At 47.1% G+C, this 19,995-nt stretch overlaps 2 protein-coding genes across 4 annotated transcripts in view; one reads left to right on the top strand and one right to left on the bottom strand.

The window, feature by feature from the left end:
- Positions 1-7,895, top strand: part of TTLL9 (tubulin tyrosine ligase like 9) — a 55,251-nt gene extending 47,356 nt beyond the window's left edge. For 2 of the 3 annotated variants that reach the window (XM_083507590.1, XM_083507589.1), the window contains exons 12-14: positions 3,005-3,118; positions 4,728-4,849; positions 7,314-7,895. In XM_083507590.1, coding sequence (XP_083363716.1) covers positions 3,005-3,118; positions 4,728-4,849; positions 7,314-7,384 — 307 coding nt within the window. In that variant the 3' untranslated portion in view covers positions 7,385-7,895. The remainder of the gene's footprint in view (positions 1-3,004; positions 3,119-4,727; positions 4,850-7,313) is intronic. The other variant, XM_083507591.1, reaches the window with a different exon arrangement.
- Positions 7,896-10,845: 2,950 nt separating this feature from the next.
- PDRG1 (p53 and DNA damage regulated 1) overlaps positions 10,846-19,995 on the bottom strand; it is an 11,452-nt gene continuing 2,302 nt past the window's right edge. Inside the window, 4 exon segments of the mRNA XM_083507793.1 lie at positions 10,846-11,297; positions 13,740-13,820; positions 15,656-15,730; positions 19,661-19,736. Coding sequence (XP_083363919.1) covers positions 11,215-11,297; positions 13,740-13,820; positions 15,656-15,730; positions 19,661-19,736 — 315 coding nt within the window. The 3' untranslated portion in view covers positions 10,846-11,214.

Genomic DNA, 19,995 nt, shown 5'->3' with positions numbered 1-19,995 from the left:
ATCCCGGGGCCTTGCAGTTAGAGGACTGTAGCCCAGCTTCTTTGCATTATTCAGCTGGCTCTTCCCAGAGCCTTTGGGTGGGAATTTGCACCCAGGTCTTCAAAAGTCTGGGGCAGATGGGGCTTGCTTACCTGGGAAGGTAGCCCATCTAGGAGAAGGAAGACTCTGGTCCTAAACCTCCCAGGATTCATGAGAACGGGAATAATAATAATAATAATAATAATAATAATAATAATAATAATAATAATAATAATAATAATAATTTATTTATACCCCGCCCATCTGGCTGGGTTTCCCCAGCCACTCTGGGCGGCTTCCAACAGAACACTAAAATACAATAACCTATTAAACTTTAAAAGCTTCCCTGAACAGGGCTGCCTTCAGATGTCTTCTAAAAGTTTGGTAGTTTTTCTCTTTGACGTCTGGTGGGAGGGCGTTTTGGGAAGTTTTTAACGTTTGACGCTTTATTGTGCTTTTAATACAGTCATACCTCGTGTTGTGTTTGCTTCGTGATCCTTTTTTTAGGTTGCTTCCCCCGGCGACCCAGAAGTACCGGAAAGGGTTACTTCTGGGTTTCGCAGCTTGCGCAGGTGCGCAAAATGACGTCCCGCAGTTGCGGGTTGCGTTCTGCTCATGTTGCGAATGGGACTCCGGAACGGATCCCATTCGCAACCAGAGGTACCACTGTATTGTGTTGGGAGCTGCCCAGAGTGGCTGGGGAAACCCAGCCAGATGGGTGGGGTATTATTATTATTATTATTATTATTATTATTATTATTACTGCTGCTCCTCCCCTAGACCAAGTAAAACAATAGAAATACTTAACCAACTGACCAATCAGGTCAGTCCTGCCCCCCTAAAAAAAGTCGTCGTCCCCCAAAAAATGTCCTGACTATGCCCATGGTTCAATGGCACCTTGCTGCAACTGCAGCCAGGCTGGTGCCAGATGTATTGCATCAGCGAGGCTGAGAGGGGAGACCAGGACCCCCATATATACCCTGACCAGGCTTGCACCCAGGAGAGGAGGTGTACTTTCTTGCCTCTCTAGAGAGATGGGTGCCAGCCACCTTCCAAAGGCAGTTAGCTTAGACTAGGGAACGGAACCCAGGGCAAGTCAACTGGGATAGGGCAGCCTTCACTAACCTGGTACCACCCAGATGTTTCGGACTGCCACTGATGGGCTGTAGTCCAAAACATCTGGAGGGCACCAGGTTGGCAAAGGCTGGAATAGGTTCTGGCTTGGATCTTACTGCAGCTCGTAGAGTTGCACGGGACAGAATATTCCTCCACTTAAGGCATTGACCTCAAGGATGGACAGAAGCGGGAAGAGATATGGCGGGCAATGGAAGATGGAGAAGCCAACGGAGGAGAGCGTGCCAGTCGTTTCTGCCCATCTTGACAGCATGTACATTGTGCCCACTGTAGTATGAGAGTCAGCGTGGTGTAGTGGTTAAGAGCGGTGGACTCGTAATCTGGTGAACCGGGTTTGCTTCCCCGCTCCGCCACATGCAGCTGCTGGGTGACCTTGAGCCAGTCACACTTCTCTGAAGTCTCTCAACCTCACTCACCTCACCAATAATAATAACAATAGTAATAATAATAATAATAATAATAATAATAGTAATAATAATAATAATAATAATAATAATAATTTATTTGTACCATTGTTTCCTATTGTTTCCCCAGCCACTCTAGGCGACTTCCAACAAAGATAAAAAATACATTAAAATGTCACACATTAAAATCTTCCCTAAACAGGGCTGTCTTCAGATGTATTCTCAATGTCAGGTAGTTGCTTATCTCTTTGACATCTGGTGGGAGGGCGTTCCACAGGGCGGGCGCCACCACCGAGAAGGCCCTCTGCCTGGTTCCCTGTAACTTGGCTTCTCGCAGCGAGGGAACCGCCAGAAGGCCCTCGGCACTGGACCTCAGCATCCGGGCAGAACGTTGGGGGTGGAGACGCTCCTTCAGGTATACAGAGTGTTTGCTGTGGGGGAGGAAGGGAAAGGAGATTGTTAGCCGCTTTGAGACTCCTTAAGGGGAGTGAAAGGCGGGATATCAAGTCCAAACTCTTCTCTTCTTCTTCTATGACCAAGCAGAAGAATCCAGGGAGGGTCTATGGAGGTTAGAAGGGGCTGAATTCTCAGTAGTCCCATTCAGTCCTATGGGATGAAGCAGTTGGCAAGGTTGTTGGGGAAAGCCCCAAACTTGCTTCCCCTACAAGCCACTGATGGCACAAATAGCACAGTCTGGTAGCGTGCTCAGATACACCCCTTTAATTTCCTCACCTATAGGGACACTTCCTCAAAGACAGCAGGCTGGCCGACGAATGAAGCAGGATTCTGCATGCTTCATCTAATAATAATAATAATAATAATAATAATAATAATAATAATAATTTTTATTTATACCCTGCCCTCCCCAGCCAAGGCCAGGCTCAGGGCGGCTAACAAGCAATAATAAAAACAAGTTGAATGAATACAACTTAAAAACAAGATTAAAATACAACATCGAAACATTAAAATGCAGCCTCATCACAGGAGGAGAAAGGAACGCACCTCTCGCACCCGTATCAACCAGTCAGCCTCCACAGGACAGTTTTGCATCGGTGAACCGCCTCCCCTTCACCAAACCACACGGATCCACGATGAAAAGACAAGCCACAAGCCCGATCTCCTTAGCTCCAGGTGCGTTAAGCACACAAAGAAGAAGAAGAAGAAGAGTTTGGATTTGATATCCCTCTTTATCACTACCCGAAGGAGTCTCAAAGCGGCTAACATTCTCCTTTCCCTTCCTCCCCCACAACAAACACTCTGTGAGGTGAGTGGGGCTGAGAGACTTCAGAGAAGTGTGACTGGCCCAAGGTCACCCAGCAGCTGCAGGTGGAGGAGCGGGGAATCAAACCCGGTTCCCCAGATTACGAGTCTATCGCTCTTAACCACTACACCACAATGGCTCTCAGCCCCTTCCAGCCCCCATTGCTCTCTTTTGCTGTCCTTGGCAGGTGGCTTCTCGAAGTTAATGCTTCCCCCTCCCTCACGGCCAGCAGCCAGGAGGACTATGAACTCAAGACCCATCTTCTGGAGGACACCCTGAACATAGTGGACATGGAGGGCAGGTGAGTAGAGCACTTAGCCTGTGTGCCTCGTGCCTGTCATTTCAGTTGGCTCTGTTGCTGTTGAGTCGTTTAGTCGTGTCCAACTCTTCGTGACCCCCTGGACCAGAGCACGCCAGGCCCTCCTGTCTTCCACTGCCTCCCGCAGTTTGGTCAAACTCATGCTGGCAGCTTCGAGAACACTGTCCCACCATCTCGTTCTCTGTCGTCCCTGTCTCCTTGTGCCCTCAATCTTTCCTAATGTTAGGGTCTTTTCCAGGGAGTCTTCTCTTCTCATGAGGTGGCCAAAGTCTTGGAGCCTCAGCTTCAGGATCTGTCCTTCCAGTGAGCACTCAGGGCCGATTTCCTTCAGAATGGATAGGTTTGATCTTCTTGCAGTCCATGGGACTCTCAGTTGGCTCTGCTAACCTTTATAGTGTGCCTTCCGCACTGTTGAGCCACCTGAGGGTGAAGCAGGAGTCTTTGCCCTATGGAAATAAGCAACAAGACATGTGCACTGCTTACGACTCCCACAGTTTTCCTGCATTCTCAAGTGCTGCAACCCTCAATCTTATGCAGTGCATTCAAAGCCAAGTGCAATTTCATGGGAGATGTTTCAAACCTGCTTTTCTGACCATTTTTCTGCAAAACCACCCAGTCCTCCTCGGTCTCTCCAACCTCCTTTTGCAGGAACTTCTTCCTGGGTTCCTCCTGAGGCAAAGTTTATTTGTTTTTGTTTTTAAATAAATTTTCTTATTATTAATTGACATCCATACACAATCTTAGGTACATGTACAGCCTTAAATAGTTATACCATTAAATATTGATTTAAACTTGTATTTGTACATGCTCTTTTCTTATAATTTCTAACTAAACAAAAATAAACCAAAATAAAAATCCAGTAAACTAAATTATATGAAAACAGACTTCCTGTCATTTCCCGATGTAAATTACATTTACAACACTGAATGTAGTTATACTACTTACCTTACTCTTACTATAGTTTCTAGTACTTTCTTATAACATACCATACCGTTTCCCCTTGCTTAGTAGTATTTAAGTTACACAAGGGTCATTCAAACTCTGCCATAGATGTTATGTCATTGTTATATTTTTGTAGGTATTTCTTAAACATATCCCATTTTTGCGTGAATGATTGTTCTGTATTTCCCCTTAATCTATCTGTCAATTGAGCCAATTCTGCATAGTCTAATAACTTATTCTGCCATTCCCTTACTGTTGGTACTTTCCCCCCTTTCCAGTTCAATGCAATTAATAACCGGGCAGCCGAAGCAAAGTTTATTTCTGTTCCTAATCCACTCCCTTTAAAAGACTCGGGGCAATTAAGGAAGACGATATATGCCAACACACCTTGCCAGGAAAGCGCTGGGTCAATAAACCAGGTGGATCGCTCTGTTGTAGGGTGATCATCAGAAAGTTTTCTGAATTCTCAATGGCATGCAGCCCTTGTACAGGAGACGGATAAGCGCTAAACTCACCTCTGTCCTCCCAAGCTGCCATCTCGACATCCCCTCCAAGGTTGGAGCTTGGATGAGCAAATCCATCCCAGGAAGGGAGATGCAGAGCAAAGGATACAGGCCTGCCCTTGACTCTCAAGCCTTTGCTCCTACAGGTTGACGGGGAAGGAGAAGCGTGTCGGAGGCTTTGACCTAATCTGGAACGACGGTCCCGTCAGCAGAGAGGATGGGAATCTGGACACACCCATGAACGGCTTCGTTGCAAACACCCACCTAGGTATTCAGCCGAGTGGCTCTTAGGAGACATAGGCAGGGTGGGGGCTGCAGGCGTTGCTGTTTCCCCACCCCCAGATGTGTCAAACCCATCTCGGCACTGGAGAGCGGTGGCTGGGATCATCATCATCATCAACATCATCATCATCATAATTTATTATTTATACCCCGCCCATCTGGCTGAGTTTCCCCAGCCACTCTGGGCGGCTTCCAACAGAGTACTAAAATACAGTAGTCTTTTAAACATTAAAAGCTTCCCTAAACAGGGCTGCCTTCAGATGTCTTCTAAAAGTCTGGTAGTTGTTGTTCTCTTTGACATCTGGTGGGAGGGCATTCCACAGGGCAGGTGCCACCACCGAGAAGGCCCTCTGCCTGGTTCCCTGTAACTTGGCTTCTCACAGTGAGGGAACCGCCAGAAGGCCCTCGGAGCTGGACCTCAGTGTCCAGGCAGAACAATGGGGGTGGAGACGCTCCTTCAGGTATATTGGACTGAGGCCATTTAGGGCTTTAAAGGTCAACACCAACACTTTGAATTGTGCTCAGAAACGTACTGGGAGCCAATGTAGGTTTTTCAATACCGGTGTTATGTGGTCTTGGCGGCCGCTCCCAGTCACCAGTCTAGCTGCCGCATTCTGGATTAGTTGTAGTTTCCAGGTCACCTTCAAAGGTAGCCCCACGTAGAGTGCATTGCAGTAGTCCAAGCGGGAGATAACCAGAGCATGCACCACTCTAGCGAGGCAGTCCGCAGGCAGGAAGGGTCTCACCCTGCGTACCAGATGGAGCTGGTAAACAGCTGTCCTGGACACAGATTTGACCTGTGCCTCCATAGACAGCTGTGAGTCCAGTATGACTCCCAGGCTGCGCACCTGGTCCTTCAGGGGCACAGTTACCCCATTCAGGACCAGGGAGTCCTCCACACCAGCCTGCCTCCTGTCCCCCCAAAACAGTACTTCTGTCTTGTTAGGATTCAACCTCAATCTGTTAGCCACCATCCAACCTCCAACCGCCTCCAGGCACTCACATATTACCTTCACTGCCTTCACTGGTTCTGATTTGAAAGAGAGGTAGAGCTGGGTATCATCCGCATACTGATGAACACCCAGCCCAAACCCCCTGATGATCTCTCCCAGCGGCTGCATGTAGATGTTGAAAAGCATGGGGGAGAGGACAGAACCCTGAGGCATAGAATCATAGAGCAAGTGAGTTTTCTCATGGTCCCTTCTCTTCCCTTCCCTGGGGTCACCTAGTTCCACCCCTGCAATGCAGGAATCTCAGCTAAAGCATCCATGACAAATGACCAACCTCTACTTAAAAGCCTCCAAGGAGAGTCCACAACCTCCGAGGGAGACGGTTCCACTGTCAAACAGCTCCTACAGTGCCAGTGTGGTGTAGTGGTTAAGAGCGGTAGTCTCGTAATCTGGGGAACCGGGTTTGCGTCTCCGCTCCTCCACATGCAGCTGCTGGGTGACCTTGGGCCAGTCACACTTCTCTGAAGTCTCTCAGCCCCACTCACCTCACAGAGTGTTTGTTGTGTGGGAGGAAGGGAAAGGAGATTGTGAGCCGCTTTGAGACTCCTTAAAGGGAGTGAAAGGCGGGATATCAAATCCAAACTCTTCTTCTTCTTCTACAGTCAGAAAGTTTCCCCTGATGTTTAGTCAGAATCTCCTTTCTTGTACAGTGGTACCTCGGGATGCGAACGGGATCTGTTCCGGAGCCCCGTTCGCATCCCGAATAGAACGCAAGACGCGACAGCGTGTCTGCACGTGCGTGGGTCGCGTTTTACCACTTACGTGCATGCGCGTGACATCCTTTTGAGCGTCTGTGCATGCGGCGAAACCCAGAAGTAACGCGCTCCATTACTTCTGGGTTGCCGTGAAGCGCAACCCGAAAGCGCTCAACCTGAAGCACATTCAACTCGAGTTATGACTGTAACTTGAATCCACTGGTTCAAGTCCTCCCCTCCAGAGCAGGAATTATGGGAATAGATCCTGACAGGTTAATTCAGGGTAGTTGTTTCTGAATCAGCCTAGCTGTTTTAAGTTGCTGCTGGCCATTCATTCAATATTCTTGGAGATGATACTGATATTATCATACTTCTTTTTTAAAAATCCCTTATGCGTTGCTGCTTTAAGCCACCGCAACCCCCTCAACTTCACCACCCATTTCACTTGAATAGCTTCCCAAAAGGCACACAGTACAGATTATCACAGTGTTGTGGTCCATTCTTTGCTTGATGCTGACTTGAGGAGACTCGGCTCTCTCTTCCCACCTCCAACTCCATCAGTCTCAGCGCCTATCACAGGCTGTCAGGTAGTACTAGGGGGGGGGGGGAGAAGCTCCTGCAGCGTTTCCTGGGGGCACACTTTCAAACTGACTGAGCCACAGCTCAGCCAGAGAGGCAGATTATCTCCTCGCTCCGTGGAAGGGGACAAGTCACATGTAACACCTTGTTATCGCTTTCATTTCAGGCTACAACAATGACAGGAAGAAACAGCTGAGGCAGCTTTTCAAGTCTTTTCAGACGCAGCAGAAAGTTTAAACATTGCAGCGGAGAAATGGTCAGATGTCGGAGTGTGTGTGTGTGTGTGTGTGTCCGGGCTCTGGAGTTGAAGTGAGGTCCTTGCCGGCTTTGCTGCCTCAGTTATGTGTCTGCAGGGATTTCCTCCACTTTGGGGAGCTTCAGGTACGCTGTTGAGAAGATTCCCTTTCCCAGCAGGCTGACCAAGCACTGGACACAGAACAGCTTTTAACCTGGGCATGTTGCAAAAGTCGGGTCTATTGCACCGTGTTTTGGGGCAGGAAGATGGTGCACTACTCACCTGGCCAGGTGCAAGCAGTGCTTAACATGGACAGCGTCCGTGGGGGCGACAGCCAGGGGAGGAAAACAATTGTTGCTCCGCCAACTGATTGCAGCAAATCAACTGGCACCTTCCACATGCAAGGCTGAAAAGAGTGATGCGTCCCACCCAAAGACCCACTGCTGTGACTAAAATGCATTGCAGCAAGCATGAATAAAAATTAATGCCTTAGTACTGCTAAGGACCCAGAAACATGTCCCTTTGGTTCTTGACTAGAGAATAATGTTATGGGGTGGCAGCGAGGCAGAGCATACCAGAACCACCTTCTGGTCCTCAATAACTGTTTCCCTGGAAGTGTACCCCTTCCTTCCCTTTTGCACACTCACTGCTATAAGGAATGAAGTTGAACCTAAAGAATCTAAGCTTACAGGTCTAGAACAAGCCTGTCATGTTACAGGATTTAGCTATTTGGAGATAACTATCTCATAAGCAAATGGATGCGGGTGGCGCTGTGGGTTAAACTACAGAGCCTAGGACTTGCTGATCAGAAGGTCGGCGGTTCGAATCCCCGCGACGGGGTGAGCTCCCATTGCTCAGTCCCTGCTCCTGCCAGCCTAGCAGTTCGAAAGCACGTCAAAGTGCAAGTAGATAAATAGGTACCACTCCGGCAGGAAGGTAAACGGCGTTTCCATGCGCTGCTCTTGTTCGCCAGAAGCAGCTTAGTCCTGCTGGCCACATGACCCGGAAGCTGAACGCCGGCTCCCTTGGCCAATAAAGCGAGATGAGCGCTGCAACCCCAGAGTCGGCCACAACTGGACCTAATGGTCAGGGGTCCCTTTACCTATCTCATAACCAAAGCACAAGGCTTCGGTGGATGGGTTTGCTCAGGTTCCAGTGTAAAGGTTGGATATATACATGCAGTGGTACCTTGGTTCTCAAACTTAATCCGTTCTGGAAGTCTCTTCTAAAACCAAAGCGTTCCAAAACCAAGGTGCGCTTTCCCACAGAAAGTAATGCAAAATGGATTAATCTGTTCCAGACTTTTAAAAACCACCCCGAAACAGCAATTTAGCATGGATTTTACTATCTAACAAGACCATTGATCCGTAAAATGAAAGCAATAAACAATGTTCTGCAGTCACACAATCCATCAGTAGATGAACTGGGTCCCACAAAATCACAAAAACAAAAGAGCCGCAAAAACAAAAAAGTAAAATAAATAGCAAAAAAAAAAAGCATAACACTCAAAATGGAAGTGTGGCACTCAAATCGGAAGCATAACACTCAAAACAGAGCATGTTTGGCTTTTGAAAAAAGTTCACAAACCGGAACACTTATTTCCGGGTTTGCAGTGTTTGGGTTCCAAGTTGTTTTCAGTACCAAGGTACCACCCTGAACAGAAACTGGATTGTGTACAGAGAATCCCCTGCTTTTTCTCAAGAAGCAGAATAGAATTTCGAGCCTGGCAGCAGGAGCAACACAGGGGTGGTAGAGCCAGGAATAGCACTTGCAGATGCAACTGGGCATCATTCACCCCCTCCAGTGAGATAACCTGATCTCAACACCACTTCTGAGGGTGGGCGCACATTGCTACCTTCCCCTGGCAGCACTGATCAGCTTTCACTGCATCACGGACTGCCATTTGATGGCTGGTCTTGTGAATGCTCCAAGAGCCCAGCTCGCCTACAAGTTTGGGCTCAAGGGGCATTTTGAAAGTTTCAAGACACAGGAAAACGACAGCAGTGATAAGAAGTCTGTGGGCCTCCACATGCTACTCCTATCAGCCCTGAGCAGCATGACTGCTGCTCAGGGATGATGGGAGTTGTAGTCTAGCAATATCTGGAAGGCCACAGGTTCCTCATTCCTGGGTTTGTGGTCACAAGTGACCTTTGTCCAGCCACACAGGTCCATCATGGGATTGTGTCGCTTAACCCTTTGACATTCTTTCTTAATTTTTAAAAATGTATTTACTAAATTTGTAACTGCCCTTCATCTGTAGATCTCAGGCCGGGTCACAAGAGAAAAATACAAGATAAAAAACACAAAATACCTAATAAAAGCAAGAACCAGTAGATTCCCTACTCGCTTAGGCAATGCCACCTGCAGCAGCTGCTCCCTAGTGCCAAGACAAATCACCACAGTAACTTCTGCTCTGCCCAGAGTTGCTGCCGAGCTCTATGTCTTCTCTGGAGCTTAAGGGATCTGCCTACTGTTGATGGACAAGTAGGTGAGCTTGCCGTGAAGCCTATTCCATAAAGCTCTGGTGATTTCATCATCAAAGAAGGAGAAATGTACCTGGAGGATTTTACATAAAATAAATACGATGTGAGAGTGGGAAGACGGGAGCCACGGCAGGCTTCCAGGAAGTGGACTGGTGGATGTCCAGGCCAGGATTACAAGTGACTTCACAGAATCTTATCTCTAAACCTACGTCCCCACTAGACTCCTCAGCACCCTCATCGTGTAAAAATGGAAACTACAGTGGTACCTCGGTTTAAGAACAGCCCTGTTTACGAACTATTCGGTTTACGAATTCCGCAAAACTGGAAGTAGTGTCCCGGTTTGCGAACTTTACCTTGGTCTAAGAACGGAATCCGAACTATGGAAGGGCAGCAGCGGCAGGAGGCCTCATTAGGGAAAGGGTGCCTCGGTTTAAGAACGGTTTCGGTTTAAGAACGGACTTCCGGAACGGATTAAGTTTGTAAACCGAGGTACCACTGTACTGGTTAATGCGGTCATTTAACGTACAGGATGAAGCTTCTTTTGGAAAGCCAGGAGTGGAGAAGTTTGCCACCTACTGGTAACACAAGGTGCAGGTTGAAAGAGACAAGAGCTCACAACTTTGTTACTCTGGCAAAGCCAGGATTCCCGGGCTCGATTACCCTGACTTAAACCAATGATCAGCACCTACAGTTCCATACAGCCTACCCAATTTTAAGCTGGAAGAAGCTGCGCAGAAGGGCCAGGTGTTTGGCAGGAGCTGAGGGAGGAGGCAAGCATTCCCAGCTGCGCCGTTTGGGGTTTTCGCGCACCTGGCTCACAACCCCCTTCCCACAGCAAGACAGCCTGTTGGGCAAAAGGGGCATGTGTGGCTTTCTGGGCTTTGTGCCCAGAGTTTTAACACATAGGAATTGATGAGCTCGGGCGAAGAATCTTAACACGAGCAAGCTGAACAAAAAAACACTTTCCATCGCCACACCGCTTTTGGATTTGAGCATACAATTTATTAGTACAAAGACGTGTGCATAGTGTCCTGTTCCTGCCGCTTCCTTTCCAGCAGTCGGGACTCAGCAACCCATCTTACGACGACAACATTGCAACCTCTTACTCTTCGGGCTTCAATGCTTGTGCTTCAGTCAGGCTGTCAAAGCCGCAGAAGGACACCAGCTTGAGCATTTTGCTTCACCCAAGCCCAAACCTCTCCAACAAAGGATGCCAGGGATCAGATGCTCAACAGCTCAGGAAACCCCCTTCTTCAGGCATACATGAATCTGCCTTTTGAAAAGCGAGCAGTTCTCTCAAGTTTTTTCTGTGCAGGAGGCGGCTGCTAAATCCGCGCCAGGAAGCCGCTTCAACCATCCACCACATTTCTCATAAACCGCATCTCTTCGGCGCTCAAGGGCTTCAGGCTGTAGCCTTTCAGCTCTGGCTTACCTTTGGAAAGAGCAAGGATTACATGAAAATGATGTACAGATGGTATATAACACCAGTGCAGATAGGAAGAATGTATAAAACTAGCTCAAACACATGTTGGAAATGTAAGGAAAAAGAAGGGAATTTTTACCATATGTGGTGGGACTGTAGTGAAATTAAAAAATTCTGGGAAATGATATATAACGAGTTGAAGAAAATGTTCCAGTTAACATTTGTAAAAAAGCCTGAAGCATTTTTGTTAGGGATTGTAGGAAAAGACCTGCCAAGGAAACTGAAAAACATCTTTATGTACGCAACAACAGTGGCAAGAGTCTTAATAGCACAAGGATGGAAGAACGAGGAAATCCTGACCAAAGAACTGTGGCAAGAGAAATTGATGGACTATGCGGAATTAGTGAAATTGACACACAAACTACGCGACAAGGACAACTGTGACTTTAAAGATGAATGGGAACCTTTTACAAAGTATTTAAAGAAACAACAAAATGAACTGGACTCCTTGGCAGGGTTTGAATAAACATACACATTTTTTTTATTGGTAACATATGGACAGATAAATTAAGGATCTTTACAATTTTATAATATGCAGAGAATAATATGTGCTGAAAAACCACAGAGAGGAGCTGAGAGAAGTCTGGGGGTGGGTGAGAGGGATTTTTTTTCTTTTGGGGGGAGGGAAAAAATGGGGGGGGGAATGAGGATGATGTATTTTTGATAAATTGTTATGTTGAAATTCTTAATAAAATTAAAAAAAAAAAATAAGAAAGAGCAAGGAGGTGAAGAGTGTTAAAAAGGTTAGGAGGAGCTACAGTAGAAGCACCAGCCGAGCCACTGGGGAATCTGCAGCTTCCTTTGCAAAGTGTGGCTTTGGCTCCCTTGCCTGGATTGCTGGGGACCAGATGTGCCATCACTGGCTGTGAAGTGCTCAGCGGTAAAGGACAAACATTTGGCCCAAGAAGCTTAGAGCTGGGACAGAGGTGAGCAAATACAGTTTGAATTGATTCAGTTTCTGCCAAAGGACGCTCAGAAGACTACAGCCTCTTTGGTGGGGGACGGGGGAAGGAAAGAAGGAGCCTGCTCTGGAACAGCACGAGGGACTCGGCGACCTTCAGGCCCTGCAGCTTTATGAACTGTCAATAAGGGAAGAAGAAGAAAAAAACATTCCACTGTGGCAATGCGGCTAAAGCTTTGCTTAATGATGTATCCTCGCTTGGACACTGATAGGAGGGTAGGAGGGAAAGGGGTTTAGATGGTGGAAACCATACAAACTAGGCGAGGCATCCGTCACACAGCTAACCATTGTGTGGATGAATTTCAAAAGGTACAGAGCAGGTGGGGGAACCCCGTGCCCCCCCCAATTGAAGTTTAAAACCTTTTGCTCCATGCTGCGATCCCAAATCAGATCTCCCCTCCCCAAAAGAAATCCTGCAATTTGCCTTGAAAGAAAAGCTTTGATTGGCAGAAATGGGAGCATTTACTCCAGTGCAAATAGTAGGTGTGTGGGGCCTGATCCCAGGTCAAGACTGCTGCAGGGGTGGCCAAGGTGAAAACCCCCCTACCTCACGCTAGGATTCTGATCTAGAATCCTGTAACTGCTATAAATTTTGAACTCATTTATAGCTTTCCTTTACACTTTGTTGGAAGCCGCCAAGAGTGGCTGGGGCAACCCAGTCAGATAGACATGGTACAACAAATTTTGTTGTTGCTGTTGTTCCGCAGAAACCTTTTCTTACAATTGTCTCATTCCATGGAGGAAACACTTTGACCAAAAAGTAGGCTGTTTCAGAGCACTCCCCAGCAGTAGGGAAGCTCCAAGGTCTTCTGGGTCTCTGCCAGGTCTCATGGCTGCCTGGTTGATATTGACCAGTGACAGAGCCTTTTCAGTGGTAGTTCCCCATTTGTAGAATGCCCTCCCGGATGAGGTGCACTTGTCTCCCTCATTACTGACTTTCGGGGGAAATCTCAAAAGGTTCCTGTTCACCCAGACATTTGATGGTTGAAAGACATTGTCCCCGAGATCACTGTTTTTGGAGCGTTGCGTGGTTGTTGTATTTCCTTTGTTTGATTATTGATGTGTTTCCTGCCCTGAGGTCCTTTGAGAGGAAGGTCAAGATCTAAACTAAACAAAAACCAACAAAATTACCCTGCCTCGCCTCAGCTTCCACTACACCCCTTGCTTAGCTTATAGAGGAGAACACCCCAATAAGTAGACTTGAACCAGCCTATTCTCAGATATTTATAAGCGTACACTTGCTCTTAAAAGAATAATCCTGCTCACCCCAAACCACTATGGTTATCCCAAACCACTATCGCTGATCGAGATGGCATGAAGAGTGGAGGCAAGAAGGCAACTTCTAAGCCCTGAGCACTTGATCAAGAGCCAGCCAACCCATTGTTCCCCATCAAACGCAGCCACCTTATTCCAGCCTGTCTGGCAAATACCTTGAGCTTCCAATAGACGGTTGACCTTCACTTTCAGCTCCTTCCGCAACTTGGCTATTTCTTCATCTAGGAGTTCTTGATCTGGAGAAAAAGCAGTGAAATGTCACCTGGAAGATTTAAGACTCTCTACCTGAATTAACCCACTTTACTCCCTGCTTTGTCTCTCGGGAGCAAGCACTGTAGTAGAAGGACTCTTTCTTCGCACTGGAAAGCTTGCCGTTGTGTTGTATTAAGATGCCGCCCCCCCTTTCAACTCATTAAAGGTAAAGGGACCCCTGACCATTAGGTCCAGTCGTGACCGACTCTGGGGTTGTGGCGCTCATCTCGCTTTATTGGCCGAGGGAGCCGGCATACAGCTTCTGGGTCATGTGGCCAGAATGACTAAGCCGCTTCTGGCAAACCAGAGCAGCGCATGGAAATGCCGTTTACCTTCCCGCCAGAGCGGTACCTATTTATCTACTTGCACTTTGACGTGCTTTCGAACTGCTAGGTTGGCAGTTCCCATTTAAGCTTCAGTTTAAACCAGTATGAATTACATCTCACTGGCGACTACAAGCCAAAGTTTTTTATTTACTGCAACTAAACACAACAATTTGGGGACATCTCTTGCACACCAACAATTTCAATAAAATTCCAACACATGGATTTTGCTGTACACTACTAGTACTAATTGGGGACGCGGGTGGCGCTGTGGGTAAAACCTCAGCGCCTAGGACTTGCTGATCGCATGGTCGGCGGTTCGAATCCCCGTGGCGGGGTGAGCTCCCGTCGTTCAGTCCCAGCTCCTGCCCACCTAGCAGTTTGAAAGCACCCTTAAGTGCAAGTAGATAAATAGGTACCGCTTTATAGCGGGAAGGTAAACGGCGTTTCCGTGTGCTGCTCTGGTGCCGGTTTGCCGGAGCAGCGTCGTCACGCTGGCCACGTGACCCGGAAGTGTCTCTGGACAGCGCTGGCTCCCGGCCTCTTAAGTGAGATGGGCGCACAACCCTAGAGTCTGTCAAGACTGGCCCGTATGGGCAGGGGTACCTTTACCTTTACTACTACTAATTACACGAATACTAAACTAATACACTGTTGTAAACTGCCGATATGTTTCTATGATACAACGGTATAAAAATATTTTTATAAATAAATACAAATAAATAATACAGTTGCATTTGAAAGGAGGATGGGATTTCCCCTCAAGGCTGGCTGGGTAACAGTTCAGGGCTCTGTGTAATGTACAATTTGGCTGATTTGCTTCAGTCACTTTAGGCCTCAAAAGTTGTTGTTATTTAAATTATTTAGATTCTCTAGAAACACACAGTTAATACAACGTTGTCCCCATCTTCAAAAAGGGGGAGGGGAGAAGACTCGGGTAACTACCAACTGGTCAGCTTGACATCGATACTAGGAAAGGTCCCATAGCAGAAATTAAACGGTTAACAGTTAGAAAAGGATGCTGTGATTACTAAGACCCAGCATGGGTTTCTCGAAAACAAGTCATGGCAGGTTAATCTCATTTCTCATAGAGTTACAAGCTTGGGGGATCAGGGGAATGCTGTGGACATAGTGTATCTTGATTTCAGTAAGGCTTTTGACAATGTCCTCTTTCCCCTTCAGTGGCCAGTTACTCAGCTTCTTCCCCCCTCTGTCTCTGGGGACAATTGTCCCCCAATCCCCCCCAATTCATTTTAAATAACATCAAGCTGGTTGACAGGCCTCATAACTGCAGGGTGCAGGCAAAAGTTTGACAGCGAGTGACAAAACCTTAGAAGCTAGCATGCACTCAGGCGGCATCTGCCACATCAGCACAAAGTTGCCAAGATGGTACAAACTATGAAAAGAGAACCAAGATGATGAACTGCAAATTGACTTGGCTCTCGAAACCACAGATTTTTCCATGCAGGTGACAGAAAACATAACGGGGCTCTTACCTCTCTGCAACATGTCCTTGGTTTTTGCTTTCCCAAACTGCACAAACATGTTCCCAAAGCAAACCATGACTTTATCTGAAAAGAAGAAGACGAATCTGCATTAAAGAATCATAGAATTGTGGAGTGGGAAGGGACCCTGAGGGTCATCAAGTCTCACCCAATGCAATGCAATAATCTCAACTAAAACACCCATGGCAGATGATCATCCAATCTCTGCTTAAAAACCTCCAAGGAAGCGAAGGAGAGTCCACGACCTCCTGAGCGAGTCCCTTCCACTGCCAAACAACTCTTTCCGTCAGAAAGTTCTTCCTAATATTTAGCTGGAATCTCCCTGCTTGCCATCTGAATCCATTGGTTCGGGTCCTACCTGATTACTTAAAGCAGGCATGGCCAAACTTGGCCCTCCAGCTGGGCCTACAACTCCCATCATCCCTAGCAAAGAGGACCAGTGGTCAGGGATGATGGGGATTGTAGTACCCAAACAGCTGGAGGGCCAAGTTTGGTCATGCCTGACCTAAAGCTCATGAACACCTTCTAAGTCTCTAAGTCTCATTAGAACAACCACCTAACAAAATAAATACAGTGGTACCTCGGGTTAAGAACTTAATTCGTTCTGGAGGTCTGTTCTTAACCGAAATGGTTCTTAACCTGAGGTACCACTTTAGCTAATGGGGCCTCCCGCTGCTGCTGCACCCCCGGACACGATTTCTTTTCTATTCTGTTCTGTTCTCATCCTAAAGTGGTACCTCTGGATGTGAATGGGATCCCTTCCGGAGCTCCGTTTGCATCCTGAAGCGAACGCAACCCGCACCTGCGGGCCGCAATTTGCCGCTTCCGCGCATGCGCGTGATGTCATTTTGAGTGTCTGCGTATGCGCGAGTGGCGAAACCCGAAAATAACGCGTTACTTCCAGGTCGCCGCGGAGCGTAACCTGAAAATACTCAACCTGAAGCACTTTTAACCCGAGGTATGACTGTATACCCAGATCTGCCCTACCCCTTACCAAACTGGAAGCCGTATTCAACTAACTTGTTGTGCTAGTGGACATCAGCGTGGGAATTCTCACTAGCACAACAGGACTTTATCCCACCCTTTCCTCCCTCTGTGCCCTCCTCAACTTTGCTCAAGAGGGCTGGGAGAACCCCCAGAACAGCACGTGGGATGGTGGTGCTGAGGGGAGATGGTTCCACTGGGCAAACAGAAATTCCTGGGCTGACAAAACGGTCTCTTTAGCACTACTCTTGAATGCAACCATTTCTTGGCCTTTTGGCTAAGATCAAGTGTAGTAATGCAACCCAGTTGGTGGGGCTGGGATGGGAGGAAGTCAATGGACTCTGAAAAGCTGCCTGAGAATGAGAAATATACCACAAGAGAGGGGTAAAGCAGAGACCATCATTGGACAAAGACTCAGCACAAAGGCCTGGCCTAAGACGCGCATGAAGCAAAGCACCATCGCAGGCCCAGCGCGTTTATTCCGCCTTGCCCTCATTAATGCAAAAGGCTTGCTGCGTGTGAGGGAAGCCAGGCAATTTGCTGAGCACAATCTTTCCCCGGGGAGAAGAGGAGACGCGGCTGCCACTTGCGGCAGACGTTAGTCACCCAACTTAACGTGTCACCAGAAAGCATTTGGATAGGACGGGCAGGCTCAAGGCTGGCAGCAAGGGAGCGGGGAGCCAGCGCAATTTGTGAAATGTAACAGTAACTATTATAAGTTATCACTAAACACTACAGTTACTGCATTATTTCCCGTAGTGGCATCTGCATTTATAGTTACCAGCAGCACTGCAAAGATTCATGACGCAAAAGCCGTGACTGGGATCAGGCTGATTCCCTGTCCTGCTACTAAGCAGAATTATGAAACTTCTGCTGTCTGCTCTATTGAGCGGATACCGAGAAAAGAAGAGAAACTGCCATTCTTCTGACCTTATAAAGTGATTTATTTATACAGGTATGGAGGTAAAGGATCTAATTATTAAGAGACAGCCCAACACAGAGCTGAAGACATATTTCAAATTTCCAAGCACCACATTTCTAGGTGTTCAGATGACTTCCCCTCCACCTGAGTGTACCACATCCCAAAACAATACAAATGCAAGCAATTTAAACCAAACCTAACAAATATAGAAAGTCTAAGGCAAAATCAAAAAGCGGTTGTAACATTTACAGAAGAGGTAAGGCAGTCTGTCAACAAGTAACTTGGTCCTGAGCTGTATAGGGCCTTATAGGAACTTGTCGTAATCACGGTGCATTCAACTTCTACAGTGGCATCTGCAGCCAATTACTCATTTCTACAATTATGAGCTTATTTCTCACTTCATGCTGGGATGGCCATCTTAGCCTCTCTTACAGTGCATGAAGGAGACAGCTGCATTTGATAAGCTTGCTGTAGTCAAAATGCTCAAGAAGAAATGAAAGAGTTATTCCACATAACAAAATTGCCCTTGCTGTTATCTGAATTCTTTCTATCGCATCCTTCAAAATAATGCTGGCTTGGCAAGGGGCAGTTTCTATTAGGTTTAGCTCTGGGATGCCTACAGTGGCATCTACAGTTATAGTTCCAGCAGTAAATAATAAAATAGGCAGAGGTCAGAGAAAATACAGGAGTCTCAAAAGCTCGGCTCTGCCCTCGCCGGTCCTGGAAGGATCCTTTAAAAAAGTCCCATATGCTCAGAGACTTTGCGCCTGTTCATTGGGGGAGATAGGAAGCCCAGAGCACTTGTTCTTTATGAAGAGGCTCGTAGTGAGACCATTGATCCCCTGCTGGTGAGGCTCGCTGACCTCCCGGAAAAGCAAAAAATTGACCTTTTCTTGTTAGGCAAAGATCATAAGACGACCCGGATGGTCGCCAGATTCTGTGTACAGATCTGCAGGCGCAGACCATGCCCCGACCCAAACTAGTTTGTTAAGAAAATCCCCAAACTTGGTTCCATGGGTGACTCTGAGTCATCTCTCTGCGGCAGCTCATCTTAAAGTTTTAAGTGTCCATACGCTTATTGCATTTATAAATTTTAAATTTATTGTTGTACATTATTTTAAATGTTTGTTTTCCTTCTGGGATTGTACCCCCAAGTGTGTTTTATAAGCTGGTCTCCGACTGTAATAAATTATCTATCTATCTATCTATCTATCTACAGGCGTCTCAAGACAATCTAGATTCAGCATAGAGGCATATAGGACATCGAAATTGCAGGAACAAATGTGAACTTCATTCACAAGTAAAGAGGCCTGTGTGGCTAGAGTACCAAGTTCAAATCACTTCTCCATGCAAGAGGTCTTGGGAACTCCTTAGCTGTCAGCCTTGTGTAATTTACAGGATAGTTGCAAGGAAAACATGCTAAATCTGGGGTCCTTGGAGAAAGTTACATTTATGTTCTGCTTTATGTTCTGCTTTAACAAAAAAACTTACAAAGCAAGCAGCACAGCACAAGGTATACCTGCCCTATACTTTGGCACATTGGTATTATTGGAACCCTGGTACAGTGGTACCTCGGGTTACATACGCTTCAGGTTACATACGCTTCAGGTTACAGACTCCGCTAACACAGAAATATTACCTCGGGTTAAGAACTTTGCTTCAGGATGAGAACAGAAATCGCATGACGACGGCACAGCGGCAGCAGGAGGCCCCATTAGCTAAAGTGGTCTTCAGGTTAAGAACCGTTTCAGGTCAAGAACAGACCTCCAGAACTAATTAAGCTCTTAACCCGAGGTACCACTGTACACAGGAAGACCTGGACAGACATCAGAGCTCTCAAACTGCCATGTGCCATATGCTTCTGGGAAGCAACGGGTTTCTGTAGACAGACTGAAAAGGGACAGGAGACTATCAGCTCAACAACAGCACACATGATATGCGCACAAAGGAACTGCAAGGTTCAGACCATGGCATCTCCTTTTATAAGCATCTCAGGTGGCAGGTTGGGAAAGGCAGACTGCCTAAGGCACTGGAAAACTGTCGCCAATTACAATGGACTGCAATGTGTGATGTTCGAAAAGACCTCTCACCTGAAGTCTCCATGTCCTTGCTCAGGGCCCTCAGGGCCTCACGGTTCTGATTTTGTTTCATACCCAGATCCACAATCTAAGGGAGAAATGGGGAAAAAACCTTCAGGGTGTGTCACAACAAGATTTCCATGAAGGCCAGTTCACAAGCACTCCCCTGATCCCCGTATTATATTTTTATTTTGTTCTAACTGTTCCTAAATGGGATGCGGGTGGTGCTGTGGTCTAAACCACAGAGCTTGCCAATCAGAAGGTCGGAGGTTCAAATCCCCATGACAGGGTGAGCTCCCGTTGCTTGGTTCCTGCTCCTGCCAACCTAGCAGTTCGAAAGCACGTTA

Source organism: Podarcis liolepis, assembly GCF_965112155.1.
Source record: "Podarcis liolepis genome assembly, chromosome: 6".
Classification (NCBI taxonomy): domain Eukaryota; kingdom Metazoa; phylum Chordata; class Lepidosauria; order Squamata; family Lacertidae; genus Podarcis; species Podarcis liolepis.
Note: the sequence above shows the minus strand (reverse complement) of the source record. Positions and strands in the feature narration are given on the sequence as shown.